The sequence below is a fragment of the Mirounga angustirostris genome, unplaced genomic scaffold, assembly GCF_029215605.1.
Source record: "Mirounga angustirostris isolate CCGP_5_RB_7025 unplaced genomic scaffold, mMirAng1.0.hap1 SCAF_9, whole genome shotgun sequence".
NCBI classification, from domain to species: Eukaryota; Metazoa; Chordata; class Mammalia; order Carnivora; family Phocidae; genus Mirounga; species Mirounga angustirostris.
This window is the reverse complement of record NW_026991717.1, coordinates 47802825-47823897: the sequence shown is the minus strand read 5'-3', so window position 1 is coordinate 47823897 and position 21073 is coordinate 47802825. Positions and strand designations below refer to the sequence as shown.

At 37.1% G+C, this 21073-nt stretch overlaps 1 protein-coding gene across 11 annotated transcripts in view; it reads left to right on the top strand.

The window, feature by feature from the left end:
- Positions 1–19884, top strand: part of TCF12 (transcription factor 12) — a 375623-nt gene extending 355739 nt beyond the window's left edge. For 7 of the 11 annotated variants that reach the window (XM_045899993.3, XM_045899995.3, XM_054513526.2 and 4 more), the window contains 5 exons: positions 898–1012; positions 2266–2428; positions 6769–7001; positions 14152–14305; positions 17524–19884. In XM_045899993.3, coding sequence (XP_045755949.1) covers positions 898–1012; positions 2266–2428; positions 6769–7001; positions 14152–14294 — 654 coding nt within the window. In that variant the 3' untranslated portion in view covers positions 14295–14305; positions 17524–19884. Of the gene's footprint in view, positions 1–897; positions 1013–2265; positions 2429–6768; positions 7002–14151; positions 14306–16216 lie in introns of all 11 variants that reach the window. The other 4 variants (XM_045899994.3, XM_045899996.3, XM_045900002.3 and 1 more) reach the window with 2 other exon arrangements.
- Positions 19885–21073: the final 1189 nt, after the last annotated feature.

Genomic DNA, 21073 nt, shown 5'->3' with positions numbered 1-21073 from the left:
GTCATGAAAGATAAAAGCTATATTAATTACTCAAGAGGGATTCAAAGCAAAAGAGTTTGCTGGGATTGAAGGATTTGTTGAAAAACAGTGATTCTTATATATAACTCCAAGCAATAAACCTCTTTAATTAAAGACTTAATCTTGTAACTGATACATATGCTACTGTCCTAATAAAAAGCTTCATTTGTAACCAGTTTTTCCAAAAATATTGCTATAGCTAAAATACTTGGTGGTATTTGCATGCCTTACCTTCTAATTTTAGGCTAATTGTGATTTATGTAAGTTTGATTAAAACAGAATAAAAATATGTCATTTTTGTTGCCTGGCAATGCAGAACTTTTGTTTTTAGTTAATTTCATTTTGTATTGCTTTTACTCCTCTTAAAATTTTTGAGGGAGGCAGAGGAAGAAGAAAAAACAACACACTATATATATGTGTGAGGAAAGGATATACCAAAGTATAGATAAATACTATTATTACTTGGAGTGTAGCAATATTTTGTTAAATGCAAATTCATACATATGGAATATGTATATGGAATAGATTTTCAGATTGATTGATGTAGGATTATTAATAGATGCTATAATGTGTAGTGCTTTATGGCTTATAGAGTGCTTTATCTCTGTTAGCTCATTCGCTTCACACAACCTTCTGTGGGATATAAAATTTGAAAGTTGGAATTTTATTTTTTATATTTTGATTCAAAAGCAGTGGTCCCATCAAGTCTTTTGAAATCCAAAAATCAGAAAAGTAACATCCCAGAAAAGTTGTTAAATTCAGATAAGTGATAGATGTCATTTTCTCTATTAAACCCATTAAAAGAATTTAAACAGTTATTGTCCCTGAACTGTCTTGACTTTTCTTTTCTTTTCTTTTCTTTTTTTTTTTTAACTTTAGGTTGGAACTCATCGAGAAGACTCTGTCAGTCTCAATGGCAATCATTCAGTCCTGTCTAGTACGGTCACTGCTTCAAGCACAGACTTGAACCACAAAACACAAGAAAATTATAGAGGTAACTGTATTGTTGGTTTTCAGCAGTAATGCATACAGAGATATCATTTGGAACACTGTCATCTTTCTTACAAGCAGATTGACATCTGTGAATCGAAAGTCATCTTAGGTGGGGCAGTTCCAAACAGCAATGCTACTGAATATAGAAGGTAGATATTTAGAATTCTAATTGCCCCATTTTGCTGGGCCAATTGTAGATCCTTATTGATGGATAGAACCCCATGCAAGGGGCGCCTGGGTGGCTCAGTCGTTAAGCGTCTGCCTTCGGCTCAGGTCATGATCCCAGGGTCCTGGGATCGAGTCCCGTGTCGGGCTCCCTGCTTAGTAGAGAGTCTGCTTCTCCCTCTCCCTCTGCCCCTGCTTGTGTTCCCGCTCTTGCTGTCTGTCTGTCTCTCTCTCTGTCAAATAAATAAATAAAATCTTTAAAAAAAAAAAAGAACCACATGCAAACTGTTCAGTATTTACTGGTCATCTTACCTGCTCCTCCTTCCGTCATGTCTCTTTCCTAATCACTTCCCCTCGTGACTGAGCCCTCATGGTCCCTAGAGGCAGTGAGGAATTTTTCTGAGTATGTTGAGAGCTCCAAATGATAGTAGCTTTTATTTAGAAGATTTTAATTTAATTGGAGAGACAATTCTGATAAAAACAAACTGACAAATGTTATAATAGAGCTTATAAGTACAAGTATATAACCTATGTTAAGATCACCAAAGTAAAGTTTTCCCAGTTATATTTAACCATGCAGCCCATTTTATTGTGTTTATCTGGGAAAATGTTCAAGCTTATTTCCTTTACCTTAGCAGCACCTTAGAAGTCAGTTTCTAAACTGCATCAAGTTTCTCATACTTATTCAGTTGTTAAATAGTGCCTTAAAGTAAGCATTAGAGTGACCATCAAGGTCAGACTTCTTTTATTTATTTTTTTTAAGATTTATTTATTTATTTGAGGGGGGTTGTCGAGGGAGGCAGGGAGAAAGAGAATCTCAAGCACACTCCCCGCTGAGCAGGGAGTCCAACGTTTAACCCACTGAGCCACCCAGGTGCCCTAGACTTCTTCTTTTAAATATAGTTGCTTTAAAAACCATTTTCTCCAAGGTTTGTGGATCTCTTCTTTCCAGCTCTAAATAGTATATTATCCTACATCTTCAGATTTCCACCATAGTCCTGTAACAAATAAAAACATTCACCATCTAGAAGGCTTTTTACTGTCTTAGTTCTAATTCTGGACATTTATGTTTCTTTGCCTCTTTGTTAGGTGGCTTGCAAAGTCAGTCTGGAACTGTTGTTCCAGCAGAAATCAAGACTGAAAACAAAGAAAAAGATGAAAACCTTCATGAACCTCCTTCATCAGATGACATGAAATCAGATGATGAATCCTCCCAAAAAGATATCAAGGTTTCATCTAGAGGCAGAACAAGGTATTTATTAGCATTCAGGTATTACATTTCACTCACTTGCCATGGGTGGAAAATACTTGGAGAATTGAAAGGTATCATGCATTTATTAAGTGTCAGCTATGTTCTAGTACTGTGTTGGGACTTCATATGTTACCTCATTTAGTGCTCATAGCAACCGTAAAAAGGGAGGCATATGATGCTGACTGCAAAATTATGTATTCCATTATACCACAATATTTTAGGGGCTACATATAAAGAAGAATTATATCTCTCCCTTCAGTTAGAGCACAAAATAAAACAAGTTAAATTGTACATTTGGAGACATTTAGATACATTCTACCAATAAATATTTGAATATATTTTTTAATACTATGTTTATGGTAAAACTCTATTGTATGATTTAAACCAGAGGTTAGCAAACTGTGGCCTATGGGCCACATGTGGCCTATGACCTATTTTTATAAATAAAGTTTTATTGGAACACTTCCATATCTCATTCATTTGCATATGGTCTATGGCTGCTTTCCCAATGCCAAGGCAGATTTGGGTAGTTACAGCAGAGACCAGATGGCCCACAAAGCTGATAATATTTATTATCGGGCCATTTACAGAGGAAGTTTGCCAACTCCTGATTTAAACAAAAATTTGAGAAGTATGGAAAAGGAAATACTCCAGGTGGACTGATGTTGTTGGGGAAGGTTTTCGAGAAATCAGACTTGACCTTGCTTTTCAGTATGGATATTGACACACAGTACATTAGTTTCAAATGATTTCCAGATTCTTCCCTCAGACTTTTCTTCTAGTTCTATATTAAATTTAGATGGTTTGGTATATTTTTGGCATATCCTGTTTTTTGGCTTCAATAATATGTATATATCACATATAGATATTTAAAACATTGTTCTTTATATTAAATTAGGGTGCAAAGGAGACCACGATGAGTATGGTAGATATAACTTAAAAAATTAAATTGAAAATTCATTTAAAAATTAAATCTTAAGCTTCTAATACTGTCAGAGTGAGAGAGAGCACGAGCTGAGGGCGGGGGAGGGAGAAAAGGAGGGAAAAGCAGACTCCCGACTGAGCAGGGAGCCTAGGACCCTGGGATCATGACCTGAGCTGAAGACAGATGCTTAACTGACTGAGCCACCCAGGTGCCCCTTAATACTGTCATTCTAATATGCCTTGTACTCAGTTGTGCAGGGGCATGAAGAAGTAAAAACTGGGTCACGGAATCCAGAGACTACTCCTTTGAGGCATCTTAATTCTTTAATAGTTTAATTATTCAAATAAAATTTTAAGATAAATAATTTGCATCTTTCCTTCTTACTCATTTTTTCATCTTAAAGGTCAAAGTTCAGCAAACTTTCCACGTATAGGGTACACAGTAGCTATTTTATGTTTTGTGGGCCATTGGGTCTCTGTCGCAACTACTCAACTCTGCCATTATAATAAAAGCAGCCAAAGACAGTACATAAGCAAGTGAGCATGGCTCTTTGAATAAAATTTTATGTAAGAAAACAGGGAGCCAGCTCATGGGCCACGGTTTACTGAACCCTATTATAGGTTATCAGAAATTGAGAAGGCAGTATAATAGTTTACTGATAACAGCAATGCTTAGCAATTAATGATAGTTAATAGGTTAATAACATGGTCTTTGGATAAATAAAGTTAACCTGGGATTGAATTATGGCTCCATCACATACTTGCCAAGTGACCCTGGACAAGTTATTGAAACTCTCTGAACTTTAGGTTTGTTTTTTGGGTTTTTTTTTCTCTAAAAAGAGACTTTCTATTATAGGATTCTTATGGAAATAAACTGAAAATGATGCATATAAAGCCCTTTGCACACTCTTTTGCATGCAATAAATACCCCGTAAGGTACTATAGTTACTGTTATGATGATGATAATTTAGGTATGTGGTATAGCCTTACTTCCATGGAACACTTACCTGGGTCCTTGTCATTACACTGCCACTAATTAGCTGTGTGATCCTAGGATAGTCACTGACTTCTCTGGATCTGGCAGTAGTTCTCAGCCCTAATGCACAAAATCCTGAAACATTTTAGAAATACAGATTGTCTTGGCCCCAACCCAAGCTCACTAAATCAGCATCTCCAGTAGTGGGACCTTTGAAACCTGTATTTTTCAACTGTCCCTGAAGATTCTGATGGGTGGCCACATTTGGAAACCTTTGGGCTAGATGATCTGTAAAGTTTCCTTTGAAGTAGAAGAGCTAGTGATTCTATTATAAAAGAATATTTTTATGTAATTCTTGACAATTAGCTAGTAAAAATCTCTTGTGTACTTAATCTTTATTACAGTACTCAAGTTTATTGGAGCAGAGAAAACATCTATTTGTGCATATTATTTCAGGGTTCTGAGAGACTCTGCTCAGTCATTTATTTCTGAAATATAAATAGAATTTTCTAAAAGTTATTCCAAATCATCTCCCTCAAATGTTTTTTTTTTCTGATTACTTAATCTGTTTTCGTTACAGAAATTTAGAAAATATGGAAAAGAACACAAAAATCACAAGAAACTGAACTATCAAGAATTAACTACTGTTTACTTTTTAAGGAATAGATATCCCATAAATATAGTTTAAATTGGAATTAAACTAGATATAAGTTTCATAATATCAACTTTTTTCATATAACAGTGTATTTTTAATATTCTCATCTGTCCCTAAATTTTCTCAAATGTTTTTTCCCTTGTTTTTAGCCAGCTTTATTGAGGTTTAATTCACATGGAATAAAATACACTAATTTTAAGTGTACAGTTTTTGTCCTTGGACAAATGTATATGGTTTTATAACCACCACAATATTAATAATATAGAATGTTTCTACCACCCCAAAAAGTTTCCTTATGCCCCTTGGTAATCAGTACCCTTCTTCCATCCCCTGGCAGCCATTCATCTGCTTTTCCATTACTAGAGCTTTGTCTTTTCTAGAGGTTCATGTAAATCATATAGTATGTAGTCTTGTATCTGACATCTTTTACTTATTAGCATAATCTGCAGCTTAATTTTTAGACTACATAGTAGACAATTATCTGGATGTACTGTGATTTATTTAACCTGTGTCCTATTATTGGACTCCCAATTAGTTGCTAAAGTAAATAATTCTGTGATCAACTTTTTTACGTAAATTCCTATGTACATCTCCAATTATATCCTTAGGATGAATTTCTAAAGTTGAAATTGCTGATCAAGACGTAGTGAACATTTTAAGGCTTTGGGTTCATTTTGCCAATTTGTCCTTCAAAAAAATTGTTCCAGTTGATTCATGGTTTTTTTAAGATTTTATTTATTAGAGACTGCGAGCATGCACACGAGAGAGAGAACGAGAGAGAACAGAGGGAGAGGAAGAAGCAGACTCCCCACTGAGCAGGAAGCCCAAGACCATGACCTGAGCCAAGGGCAGACGCCCAACAGACTGAGCCACCCAGGCACCCCATGACTCATGTTTTAGAATCATCACCACTGATGATATTTCTCTCTGAAACAAAAAGTAGTCATTTTCTGAGATACTTCTCTCATTCTGTGTCTTAAGCTTTTCTTCCTCCTTCTTACCAAGTGAGGAAAAAAAAAAAAAAAAACATTTGAGGGAGATGATTTGTAACGTGTTTAGAAGCACAGGTTAGGCAAATTATAATACATTAGTGTACTAGGACAGTGCTTCTCAAACTTTAATGTACATATGAACCAGCCAGGGATCTTGTTAAAATGTAGCTTCCAATTCAATAGGCTTGCAATAGAACTTGAGTCTGTGTTTTTAACAAGCTCCCAGTAATGCTGATGCTGCTGATCACATTCTGAGTAGGAAGGTACTAGAATATTATGTAGTCATTCAGATTATGTTTACAAAGAGTTACACTATTATGGAGAAGTGTTTATGCTGAATGTGCAATGGAAAATGCATTTAAAAATGTATGTGGTCGGGTGCCTGGGTGACTCGGTTGAGCGTATGAATCTTAATTTCAACTCAGGTCATGATCTCAGGGTTGTGAGATCAAGCCCTGCATCATCAGGCTCCACGTTCAGTGTGGAGTCTGCTTGGGATTCTCTCTCTGCCCCTCTTTCCACTTATACATGTGTTTGTTCTCTAAATAAATAAATAAATAAAATTTTTAAAAAAAATGTATATGATACAATCTCAACTACATATATATATATGTGCATTAAAGAAAGACTGGAAAGATATATATAATCATGTTAAGTGTAACTTACTACTAATTGGTAAAATTTATAGGTAATTTTCATTTTCATCTTTATAATTTTATACAATGAGCAGGTAAGTCCTAAGTCCCTGATTTTATAGGGACTTAATAGACATTGTTGTTACTTTGTTTTCTAGCAGTACTAATGAAGATGAGGATTTGAACCCAGAACAGAAGATAGAAAGGGAGAAAGAAAGGCGGATGGCTAACAATGCTAGAGAACGTTTACGTGTGCGGGATATTAACGAGGCATTCAAAGAGCTTGGTCGAATGTGTCAGCTCCATTTAAAGAGTGAAAAACCCCAAACAAAACTCCTTATTCTTCATCAGGCCGTGGCAGTCATCCTTAGTCTAGAACAGCAAGTCAGAGGTAAGTAGGTTCAGCAAAGATACATAACTATTCTGGCTTAGGTGGGCAGACATTTCTTTTTCCACTTGCTCTTCTGCTTGGGAAGTTGTTAAGTTCATCTAGTACTTCTACCACTGCATCATCTGGATCAAGTTTTCTCTGTAGTTCTCTCACCTCTGTCTCATAATATTCGTCAGTATCTGTAGGCTTGATCCTTCCCACAAACCAGTAGAGCACAGTCCTTTGAAATGTTGCAGAGAATAGCCAGCCTCTTCTTGCTGCTCAGCATTAGTGCTTTATGTCCCTTTGTTCTTGTTCTTGTTAAGTCTGGTCTCCCACACTGTTGAATTAACCTGCCCAGACCTGTTTTCCTCCCTGCTCCTTCCTGTCTTCCCTGTTCTCTGTATGGAATTTCTTGCCTGCTTTACCCTGGGCCATCTATTAAAATGGCCTTGCTGATTAATAGGATGCCTGATCCTGGCCCCTCCTGGCTTTACTTCATATGGATGTTCTTTATACCCAGGTCAGTATGGTCTCAGGGCTTATTGGTTGATCCCTGATCAGGAATGCCATCAACTTCTTGGCCTAATATGCACTGACATGCTTGTGTGTTTCTTAGGGCAAAAGTATGGTTTATTACAGGCTTATCCACTGCTGACTCAGACAAGTGCCCCAGCTGTTTTATCTTTCAAGAAGTTTGATGGAATATTGAAGAAGCTTTGAAACTACATTTTTTGAACAAGTATTTATTGCACACCTCCTGTCTCAATCACCTATATGCTAGACCCTATCTTACCAATCAATACAAGCTTCCTGCCATTGAAAGTTTTTATCATTCAGCTTGATTTTTTTCATATACCTCATTGTCTTCTTATCCAAAGTTACGAATGTTTTATCCTAAGTCTTTTGGCAAAGAATTATAGATGTGCCCTTGGATTCCAAACCCTACCTCTACCTTCTCTTCATTAAGAACAACTCTTTCTTATTTAGTGGATGTTTATATGGGATTTTATTTAAAGATAAAATTGGAAAAGAAAAAAGAATACGAGTGAGACACTTAACAACTATAACCATGGACCCTCAGCATTGGTCACAGAAAGAACACTCTATCTAAGGAAACCAGAGTTTAGAGAACTTGAATACACTTGCAGAAAAAGTTAACCATAGTAATGAATTGATCCATCCACTTCCCTCCAGTATATTTAAATAAGAATGATGAGTAGATTACTTCATGCATAACCAATCTACCATTAAAACCAGATACTTGCTCCTATTAAGGCCCTTGGAATATCTGTAAAGGGTAAATGTTAATGAAACCTGATTTTCAAGAATGTATAGACTCCCTTGGGATGCTCATACAGACAGTCTGATTGTTGCAGCTCATCTGTGGTAGGATCAGTGGTTCCTTGAACCTTCAGTATCTGCTGTCACTTTATCAAAGTTTTTTTTTTTTTCAATGTGTCTGACACCTTTTATCTCACTCTGAAGGCAGTGAGGCACCTGTGCTTATTGGTCCCAGTACATTCATCCTTCTGCTCTGCATACCCAAGATATTTTCTACCCTGACTCTCCCCAGCCATTTGTCGTCAAGACTCTTGTCACTACCTGGACTGTCTGGACAGCAGTGGTGCCAGAACTTATTCCTGTACAACTTTCCTTCCCACTGTTTGTTAAAGCTAGAATATGCGTCATTTGTTTTTAAAAACATTTTGTTTAATATCAGAGGTACCTACTCTCAGATCTAAGTCATCAAAATGAGAAATACCTCTGTGTTTGAAAAAAGTTGTAAACTCCACCATGCCTGGGTGGATTTTATTCATTCACTTGCAAGATTTTACTTTGTAGTGGTTCCATGTAAGTAGCTAGGACAGAAAAGCTCAGTCTGAGAAGATGTAACAGTTAACCTCATCCAACTGCCTGATAACTTTCTGGTCACTGTTAATGGGTACTGACTTTTTTGTGCAGTTCTGGAAAGCTCTATATAAGGAGCCATTGACTGATTAGAGTTTGAACAGAATTTAAAATACACTGACTGTAACTTCAGTTAGGGGCTGCTTTCATATTCATAAAAGCCTACCTTCCTCCCATCCTCAGACTTTGGGCTTCAAAGCCCAGAGCTTTTATTTTATGTCTTTAATGTAAAAGCCTTGGGATTCATTCAAGATCCTTTCTGAAAGGCACTCTGATGGCTGTCTGTCAAAGAGGATTTAGAACCCTTCATGCAGCCCACATACCTCTGCCTTGCTATGGCAGCACCTTTATTGTTTAGTATGACCACTGGCTTCTCTGGGCATTACCTCCAGCAGTTTTGAGTTATTTGAGTAACCTGTTTACATCTGAGAGGCTTTTCATCCCTACAGGGGTTCTACCCAGCAGTCCCTGGGCCCAGCAGTTTCTATAAAGAGGTACATTTTGTTTACATGACTACTTTGGGCATTCTCTGCACTCTTTTTCCTCACCTTCTCGTTTGGGATAGTGCTTCAAGACTGTATCTGGCTATCCACAACCTGTCATCCCTGGACAAGTGGCTTTTTCAGGAGGGCAACCAGCAGTGTATTCTGGAGAAGAGCAAGAGGAGTGGCTTCCCTTCTGAGCCTCAGATTTTGCCAGAGCACTTTTTGTGCCTTGGTGCTTCACATACCAAATTCTACTTGATCCCTGCCATTGCCAATTTAAATCTTTCCATTATGACAACTATAATGTCAACATTACAATTTTACTAATCTTCAATAGATTTTACATATTACTTTGAAGTTTCTATTCTCACCTTTACTAACGATTAGATTAGTGGTCAGACATTTCCTCCTCAAAGTTTCACATGTCCGCTCAATCAGCTTACTTCCCCTTCCAGTAATAATTTAGGGACAATAGAACTATTAGGATTTTAGTTTCCTGGTCTCTTAGTAAGTTTGAAGATAAATGAGCTAAGGCAGTGGTTCCCAAATCTGGCTGGTCCCAGAATCACCTGAGGCTTTTCCTTTTCCCAAATTTCCAGACCCTACTCTTAGGAGATTTTAATTTAGTTGCAGTGATACGGTAATACATAGTAGTCTTAGCATAATCATTGATAATACTCCTTACTAAATCTTCACTGAAATGAATAAAAATAGTATTAATCCACAAGGACAGATGGGAGAAAAGATTGTAATATCGAAATCAGAGAGCAAAATATGTATGTAAGATGGAAAGCAGAGTAATGGTAATTGACTTATTTAGACAGAAGAAATTAAGTGGGGCAGGGAGGAATACCAACAGGAAGCAGATCATTCTGTCTCACAAAACTCCTAGCCCCCAAAAGGCCCTATTCTTTGGAGGTGCTAATACTGGAGAAGGCATTACCTGAAAACAGGAAGATTAACCAAAGGTCTGTCTGCTATGAAAAAATTGGATCCCTCATCAAAATATCATCAGACTTCTAGACAAATAATGCTGGATTCCAGGAGCTAGTAGGGCAGTGCCTTCAAAATTCTGAGGAAAAAATCATTTTTAACCTAGAATTCTATATCTACCCAAACCATTAATCAGAGGGTGAAGATAAAATAAAGATATTTTGGATATGCAAAGACTTTAAAATTTTACCTCCTACGTACATGTTCTCAGAAAGCTTCTGGAACGTATGCTTTAGCCAAATAAGGACATAATCAATAAAGACAAAGGCATATGATCCAAGAAACAAAGAATCTAACACAAGAGAGCATCAAAAGGAAATCTCATGACAAGATCTAGTAGGCCTAGAAAATCAATGTACCTACACATTGAAGATAGAAGATGGTGGGGCACCTGGGTGACTCAGTTGGTTAAGCTTATGACTTCAGCTCAGGTTGTGAACTCAGGGTCCTGGGATCAAGTTCCCCGCTGAGTGGGGAGTCTGCTTCTCCTCTGCCCTTCCTCCTGCTTGTGCTCTCTCTGTCTCTCTCTAAAATAAATAAAATCTTTTTAAAAAAATAGAAGTTGGTTAGCTGCAGAAGAAAGAAAGGGATTTTTCCCAATTTTCTTTCCAGGGTAAGAAAATGGAATTAATAGATGAAATGATGGTATGTTTGAGATTTGGGGGTAGGGGGGGAATGTTGATAGGCATTTGTTAGATCTATTGAAGCATGGGTCAGGGGGACAAAATTAGCATTACTAGCAAATGAAAAGCAAGGCAACTATTAACTTCAGGAAAAACAAACAGTCATACAAGCAAGGAAACAATGTAAAATTCTTGACTTGCAAGTATGTCCCCATAGTTATTATAACAAATATTTATCTAGTCATGAGAATGTAAGAAGTAACTATGCAATTAGCCAAAAATTGAGCTTTATTTTTTTTTTTTTAATTTTATTTATTTGACAGAGACACAGCAAGAGAAGGAACACAAGCAGGGGGAGTGGGAGAGGGAGAAGCAGGCTTCCCGCTGAGCAGGGAGCCTGATGTGGGGCTCGATCCCAGGACCCTAGGATCATGACCTTAGCTGAAGGCAGACACTTAACAACTGAACCACCCAGGCACCCCAAAATTTGAGCTTTAGATACATTGAGAAGATGGTATTTTAAGAGAGCCAAGTCCTCAATTACATACCCAAAGTCAGTAATAGAATTACTGTAATTGAAATGTAGGAAAGACAATCACTTTTCATGTCCTGCAGGTAATGTCTGCTCACCTGTACATCAGGCCTTCTGGCTACTTAATACATTTGCCATGGGCTGCTCACACACACCAGAAGGTATTAAAAGACAACACTAGCATCTGCCTTTTTTGGATCAAAGCTCACTTCACATTTTCTAGAGCTTATTCTCTTGGTTCTTATAGCCCTGAGTGTTCTTTGTCTGACTGACTGTAGAACTCTTGCACGATGTTGCCTAACTTGAGTTTTTGGCTCTGGTCCTCTCTAGCTATTCTGATCATGCCTGCTAAATCCTTGTGTGACACAGGGTCATAGTTAGCTAAGGGCAGTGTTTTTTATGAGATAAATGTGAACCTGTTTCAATTGGAAAACTTTCAAATCTCACTTTCTCCTCTTTGGATTTAACATGTTAATTTATACTCTTTTTTCAGTCTCTCGGTCATCATATGAGACTGCTCCCTGCACAGCAAAGGGACATGACACCTAATAAAAGAACTCTTAATTATTAGTTAGAAGTGCACATTTACTTGTTAAGAAAATAATTCCTGATATTTTTACATAATGATGAGCATGGCTTTTTATTTTACTATTTACCCTAATAATAAGTGTGTACCTTTTCTTTCTTCATTGATTTTCCTCATAGTTGAAGAGCCTTTATGTCTTTTCCTAAATGCAGGGGCTGAGAAAATAAGAACTCTAAAATGAAATTTTATCATTGCGCTTGAGTAATAGTCCATAGAATCAGCTGAGTTAACCATAATAAAGTCTTTTGTCTACTTTTTTTAAACTCAGAAGTGACTATAAATATGTATTGTAAATGCATGTTCAAATACATTTTACTTGGCTTAGAGGAAATACATAAAAAAAGAAGAGTCCTGCTGTGTTGCATTCAGCTGGCCATTTCAAGAAAATCTAACAAAATTCACAACTTCTACAAAATACGGTTTTCATTATGGACTAACTTTTTTCCAGTTTTTTTCTTTAAAGATTTTAAGTAGTCTCTACACCCAGCATGGGACTTAAACTTACGACACCAAGATCAGGAGTCGTATGTTCCACCACTTGAACCAGCCAGGTGCCCCAAGATTTTATTTTATTTTATTTTTAAAGATTTTATTTATTTATGTGATAGCAAGAGAGGGAACACAAGCAGGGGGAGTGGGAGAGGGAGAAGCAGGCTTCCCGCCGAGCAGGGAGCCTGATGCGGGGCTCAATCCCAGGACCATGACCTGAGCCGAAGGCAGACGCCTAATGACTGAGCCACCCAGGCGCTCCCCCAAGATTTTATTTTAAAGCAATCTCCACACCGAGTGTGTGGCTTGAACCCACCACCCCGAGATCAAGAGTCCCATGCTCTACTGACTGAGCCAGCCAGTACCCCTTCATTACAGACTAATTTTAAGTGATCCTTTTATATTACATTCATTAGGACATTTTTAATCAGTTCATAAAAATACATATAACAACTTTTCACTTTTATGATATTACCAGAAACAAAAAACGAACCAGAAGCTGTCATGGGTTAGATATCTTGTGCTTAAAACTCATTTAAAGGGGCACCTGGGTAGCTCAGATGGTTAGGCGTCTGCCTTCGGCTCAGGTCATGATCTCCAGGTTTTGGGATTGAGCTGCAAGTCGGGGTCTGCTGCTGCCTCTACCCCTGCTCATGCTCTCTCTCTCTCTCTGTATCTTTCTGTCTCAGATGAATAAATAAAAGCTTTAAAAATAAATACATACATACATACTCATTTAAGGAAAAGATACCATGAAAAATAATTCCCAAGTGGATTTTGATCCAGTGGGTCTCCAGTCCAATGGCTTTTCTTTCCCTTTATTTCACATAGAAAGACCCCCCCCACTCTTGAAAATGCCCACTTCAAAAATTCCATCTAGTTGTCTCTGCTATCTTATATACAAAGCAGTAGAGAAGGTTTTTATCACCCTTTTAATCACACCTCTAGCAGTAGAAAGAACCATTCAGTCATCTCGTTCTACATATAAAAGTAGAAAAGCAAGGTAATATGCCAGCTACCTCTCTCCCTTGAGGAGTTGGCACATTTTTTATAGAGGAATGGCTGTGGGTATCTATTTTATCATTTTCTAAGCTGATAAAATTCTATAAAGCACAGATGTCTCTCTCCAGGTACATAAGAGAATGTCAGCATTCATATCAATCCAATGTACCATATCTTAGGACACTGAGGAGATTTGGTAGACTAACAACAACACTTGCCAAAATGTTTGAGTAAAGCAGTAAAAGAACTGCCTTTACCTTTAGATGTTGATGTAGATCAAAGCAAACCCTAGAAGACTACATCAGAAGCAGAATAAGAAGAAAACACCAAATACTCACTAAAAACCATAAGCTTAGAGGCTTATTTAATCTGAGGGTTTATGTAAGCACATCATTGTTGCCTCTGTGTAATGTTATTCAGTGTGGGAATGAAATTGCAGAGAGTGGTAATCCCCATAGAAAGAAAACATAAGAACAATTTGTTCAGTTTAAGACCTAAGAGTCCCTAATTCCTAACTTATAACGATAAAAATTATTTTTCCCTGTTTCAGAGAGGAACCTTAACCCCAAAGCAGCCTGCCTTAAGAGAAGGGAAGAAGAAAAAGTTTCTGCCGTATCGGCAGAGCCGCCAACCACACTGCCAGGAACCCATCCTGGGCTTAGTGAAACTACCAACCCTATGGGTCATATGTAAACATCAGCCAGGTAAGTATGGGAATGAAAAGGAAGTGCAAGGAAATTACCTGGTTCATCTTAAACTAAGCTAGAACTTTTGAATAGAATTCTCTGGTGGCAGTGGTCATGCTAAAGGTTACAAGTAATTTGAAATCCCAACAGTTTACCTTTCTTTTGTATAACCATACTTAGAGAGCCAATGTCCTTTAAAATCAAATTACTATTCAAAGTGTGATAGTATCTTATAATTTACAAAGAATTTTGGGTTCTCCTGCTCTGGATCATCATGTATATGCTCTCACATGAATACTACTCTGATCCAGGAAGAAAATAGTGCAATGACTAATCTGTCAAATAACTTTGCTACCACTCATAGTCCTCATTCTCAACCAGTTTTCTCTTAACCATCTACCTCCTCTTGTCATTAAATCTTTATTCACAAAAGAGTTACTGCTTGCTTCCATTTGGATCAACAATGCATTTTCTCTCATAAGCATGTAAGCATATCAGTTACACCTTCTGGAATCTACTAATGAATGTAAAGGTATTACATCTGATAGAACCACAGTGCCCTTCTCTCTGGAATTTTACATGTTGAAAAACTGTTTTTATCTTTCCCTTAATGGATTAAACACAGGTCACTTCCTTACGATTTTTTGTTTAACAGTGTGACAAGGGTAATATGAGGTTGTTGCCCAAGCAGTTAATGTGAATCATCTTTTTTCTTAAAGATATACATTTACATGATCTATAACAACCTAAATTGTAGTTATTATTTAGGTGGCAGAAGTTAATATAGAATGTAATTAAATATTTTAACTAGCAGCACGGATTAGAAATACATCTGGGAACTTCATTTTTATAATCTGCCTGCAGCAGTGTGTAGTTCTTTTCCCAATTTCATCAGCATGTTAAAAGCAGTAAATAAAAGTGAATGAATGGGAGGTGTGGAGCACAAAAAAAATATCAAGTGCAATTTCATTTGGTCAGCTTTATAGCTATCTCATTCTGAGCTGAAAATCTGGAATTTGGTATTTTGTAAACTACAACATAACTGCCCTTTTCCTGAAGAATTTGGTTCCTACCACCTCTGTATATATCATTCCTAAGATCAAACTAGATCAAAACTGAAGAGTTAGTTTGGGGACAAAAGGAAGAAGGGTTAATGTGATTAAGTGTCCGTTATACTTGTCACACTAGCACACTGGAGAAAACTAACCCACCTCCCCCACAAAACAATACCCAGCAACCTAACAGATTATGCAAGTCAAAGAGACTTCAGGCAAGAGTTAACTTACAGTTCCTTTAAAACTCATGTCACTGTTTCATATTTTGTGGAAAATATAGAATATCATGAAAAGATAGATATTTTTGTTCAAAAATAGACTTTAACGTTTTAAAATAAAAACATGCCATTGTTTTTCAATGTTTCTAAATTGGCAACTCATTTTAAAGAAGAGTGATGAGGTAACTTGTTATGCCACTATGTTTCATAGCCACCGGGCTATGAAAAGAGCACTTGATGATGAGTTGTCACATTTATCACAGAGCCTCTGTCTTTCTTTAGTTGTACCCATTTCCTCTTCCTCTCTTCCTGGTCTCTCTCCCTACCTCACATCTCTCTCCCTCCCCTGTTTACTTCCTGTTCTTTTACTGCTTCTATATCTAATACTGCTTTTATGTCTCTACCCTTATCTCAAGAATGAGGAAATTCCACCACTTAAGTTAAAATTAAACCTGGGCATTCTCACCTATCAAAAAGAGATGAAGAATCCTTTAAAAAAAAAAAAAGTTTCAGGGTTATAAGAAATGTAGCAAATTTACTTGGTTCCATAAAATTTTATAGGTTAAGTGTTTATTATCTTAACATATGTTTTAACGGTTGCTAATTTCAAAAAGGTGGTTGTCTGGTTTCACCTTATAACTTTCGGTTCTTTATAGAACCGAATAACAGATTAAAAACCAGCAAAAGACTGGGCAGCAGGAAAATGACTGCTAGAACCAAAATGGCTGATAAAGGATCACAGAATGACTGACTATAAAAGCACAGAATTTGCCACCACATGATACAAGGCCAGGTAGCTTTGAATATCTGTTATCCATTTCTAAGAGCATAACTCTATTATAAAACAATACTGTGGTTATTGTTTAATAAAGAAGTGAAAGGTATGATTCTTCGTAAAATTACTTTCATCAAAAGTGGCTAAAATGGAAAATTTCAGTGTTTACTACTATGTAAATTGAGACTGTTAAGTGTATAAAATTTGTACTAATACCAGTAAAGTTTAATCATTCATTCATTCATTGAACAAACATTTATTGAGGACCTTCTGTGAACCAGGAGCAGGAACCATTGTGAAAACAAATACCAGGAGTGCCTGGGTAGCTCAGTCATTAAGCGTCTGCCTTGGGATCAGGTCATGGTCCCAGGGTCCTGGGATCGAGCCCCGAATCGGGCTCCTTGCTCCGCGGGAAGCCTGCTTCTCCTTCTTCCACTCCCCCTGCTTGTGTTCCCTCTCTCGCTGTCTCTCTCTGTCAGATAAATAAATAAAATCGTAAAAAAAAAAAAAGAAAAGAAAACAAATACCAAATGGTCCTGCCTTCAGAAACTTTCAGTTTAGAGAAGGTGTAAACTATTAAGACAATATGGTAGACTAGATGTATCAGGAGGTGAATGCTTTACCATTGTCTCTCCATTGAAAAATGGATGAGTGGAACCTCAGAGCTCAGGTATTGGCAACTTGAATGTTGCCAAAATAGAAGTTTGCATAATTGCCCCAGCTGTTGTATAATCCTATATCTTGTGATTTCTATGATCACATGATCTCCTTTACAAATCTTACCACACTATTTCAATTACACCTTAAAAGAAATTCCGGGGCGCCTGGGTGGCTCAGTCGTTAAGCGTCTGCCTTCGGCTCAGGTCATGATCCCAGGGTCCTGGGATCGAGTCCCACATCGGGCTCCCTGCTCCACGGGGAGCCTGCTTCTCCCTCTCCTGCCCCCCCTGCTTGTGTTCCTGTTCTCGCTGTCTCTCTCTGTCGTATAAATAAATAAAATCTTAAAAAAAAAAAAAAAAAGAAATTCCAAAGCTCTTTTATAAGTCATTTAGCAGACTGCTAATTTAGTATAAACCTGGGTATAAATGAGGAATACCAATATCAACTTGTTTTTTTCTGGGGAGGTATTTATTTTTAATGATGATGTCCTAACTGGTTCTGTTCTTTCCCTTGGCTCTCCTGCCACAGTTCCAGAGTTATCAGTAGGCTAGATAGAAGGTGACCTCTCCTCATAAGGACTTGGACAACTCAGATTATCTGAAGACACAAACCTGCTAGGAGGGAGAAGAAAAAACAAAACACTTGAAGCAAGAAACTCAAATGTAATCCTACGATCAAAGCAACTGGTCAACACTTCCATCAGAAGTGAAGATAGGAAGCTCATCAGATAGAACGTCAGCCCATGAAATGTTTGCAGCATATCACTTTGTTGCAAGCAGTGTGTCGCTTCTGCACAATCAGAGACTGTCTCGATCTCTCCACTCATCGTGGAAGTTGCCTTGTGCCTAAACTGAATTGACAAATGCATTGTAACTACAAATTTTATTTATTGTTATGGAACTGTAAGGTCTACATATAAAGGGAAAAAGTTAATGTGGAAAGCTGATCTAAACTCAGCTGATGCCAGCATTCGTTAAAGCTGTTCACGTGCAGAACAAAGCAGTGACAACCATTGGCCCTTAGCATTCCCGGCATACCTATTAGTGTCTTAAAAAGGAAGGGAAAAGTCTTTTGTTTGCCCTCTCCTATCCTTTTGCCATATGAATAGTGTTTTCCATGAAATAGGAAAATATTACTTGGTATAGCATTTCTTTCGCTCTCATTTTTTCATTCATTTTTATTTTCTCTTTGTGGGTGTTATATTTGGTCTCTGAATCTGAATAGTTTATGGTCACAATCCAGAATCCTCATGTAGTCCTATGTGCTTTGCATATTTACCTTACAAAGATCAACAGAGACCATCTGTGACCATAGCCTAGCTAAGATTTTAAAGGGGGAAATTTTGTCCCCTAGATTTTCCCCAAAATAAACATTGCTTTATTTCTAATAATAACCAAGACTTTTCAAGCTTCTAGATTTCATAGTAAAGCTTGTAATAGCAAGAGTGTAAATTACAAGGGAAGAATCTACTTCTTAGAAATTGCTTTGTTTTCCAAGCAGTAAGTACTACATATAGTACTTGTAAAGTGTTAGCTGTAAAGTAAGCACAAAAATGGATTTAAAATACAAAGAAGATTTTCAGGCTGTGATTATGGTGACCGTAACAAAACCCAGTAGTCACCAAGGCAGGTATGTGATAAATGACCACACCACTCTGAGGCTAATTACCAAACGGAATACAAGAGCAATGGTCACCTGTGTTTCCTTATCCTCGCCTTTATTTCTCTGTCACTTGGATGGCTGGTCAATGGGGAGGAATTCAGTGGGTGATTTAATCAACCACAAACCATCTGCCCCCGTCCCAAGAAGATGAGCCAGATTAGCCGTAAACTAGTGCTTGTCAGTCCATCTTAGCACCGTACATTAAGGCACCCCTCTGTTTCTAATCCTTCAGAGTTGTTTTTTAAGATATCATAATCACTTTGAACTTCCATGAAATCTGTCTTCCACCACAACAGCCCTGGGAGAGAAAAACATGCTAAACAAGGTTGTCTTGGCTTAATAATTCCTTATGGCCAGTATCAACAAAGGCAGTCAGCACACAGAAGAAAGGACCCAAATCACTCTGTAACTTTAAAGATTTCTGTTAATTTGAAAGAACAAAAACAGTTACGACAGGACTTTCAGATCCTCCAATCAGGATGATTCCTAACAAATCTGTCTTTTGTGAACTTAGTGGACTTTTTGGTTACTTTAATTTGCATATATTCTCCAATTACATCAGACTCTATCTGTGGCCTTGTTCTTCATTTCAGTGTTAATCAGCTAAACAGAAGTTGTTGCTTATGATGTGTGAGTGAGCATACGCCACTGCCTGGCCTTTTTTTCTTCAGAGCTTGTTGTCTTTTTCGCTATATTAGACTTTGCAGTATGCCCAGAAGCTTTCCTTCATAAAATAGAAAGAAAAAACATTTGGCTTATTTTTCACTGTAGCTAGTCTTTTATACAATAATCTTGTAAGAAAATTTCTTGAATTCTAAATATTACTCTTTCTAGATTTTTGAAATCGAAAAGTTTTCAGTAAAAAGTTTCTTACTTTATTTTATTATATTAGGTAGTAAAAATGTAGGGTTATTTACCATAACCTGTTCATTAATATCAGAAATTTACAATAGCATTTTAAGACCATAGTAGGATTCTAGCATACCGTGTAGTACCTATGGAGTATTGTAAGAGCTAATTGTCCGAGATGAATTGCTTCTCATCTTGTTCTCCAGTTTCCATTGTTGGTTTATTGCAGATTTGTATCCTGTGTCAAATTCAAGGTATTATTGATAAACCTTTTCAACCAGCAGCAAGAAGTTCAAAATTTTTTCTGTCACTGTAACAGAAAACACAATATGTATATAACATTTATGTAGCAATAAATGTGCCATCTTTTTTTTTTAACATAGTAAACTAGTGAGTTTTTTACATTCCTCTCTTAAAGAATAATGCATTTTGTTCTCTTCTCCATCTCATTCCCCCACACTGCTTTTCTTTTTTTCCTCCAGCTTTATAGAGATATAATTGACATTATAACATTGTGTAAGTTTAAGGTGGACGATACTATGATTTGAGATCTTTATATATTGCAAAATGACTACCATAGTAAGGTTAGTTAACATACCTAGCGCCTCACATAATTGCTTTTTTGTGTGTGTGGTGAGAATTTTTAAGGCTTACAGTGCTTTTCATAATCTGCATTATCTATATTATCTGGGAAGCCCGTCAGGACAGAATCAGGCTTGTGGAACTAAGTTGGTAATCTACTTTGTAGTTGCCCTGGCTTGTGTATTTCTCCCCTTGCCCTCTCTACGGATAGTGGCCTTTCAGCCTTTTTCTGAAGGTTGACCAAACAGTGATTAGTAGTTAAAATCTGCTCTCTTGCAGATCGAGAGAAAAGCGAAGATGGAAAAACACTCAAATGAGGCTTTTCAAATTAACATTTTTCAAAATTCTTCACTTTTTATATTCCTTTTCTTACAAAAAGCCTCTGTCGTTAAGTAGAGACTGGTATTATTTACTGTTTTCAGATGAAAATTTCTGTTTTCATCTAGGTTTTCACACAATGCCACCCACCCATCAGCACCAAAAATATGCATAGAGTCTATCCATGAGGACTTAATGCCAAGCAAGAACCTGAGACAAACTGTAGACAAACTTTTTTGGACAAACTTTCGGTAATGTAGGGCCTGTGTGTAAGATACCCATGGTTGTGATCACACCCTCTTGGGATCCTGGCAAATTGCTTCTCTTGGTTAATTGTAAAGACCACACTGGAGGCCCAACAGATCATTTTACTAACTGTGGGATATGGTGAAAGCAATTAAACATTGTACTTTGATTTCTCTTTATACAAAACAGTAAACTAAATAAAAAGCTCTAAGAAGAAAATACAGAATGTTAGAGCTGAAATGACATCTAGACACCATCTCATCAACTGCCTCATTAATAGATTCTAGAAACTGAGGCCCAGAGAGGTTGTATGTCTCCCAAGAGCACATGATCAGTAACAGATCGAGACATTTAAAACTTCGACAAAATCTCCCTGCCTTTCTTTTCCTTTCTCTCTTTATCGATGTTTAGGCCAATTTTA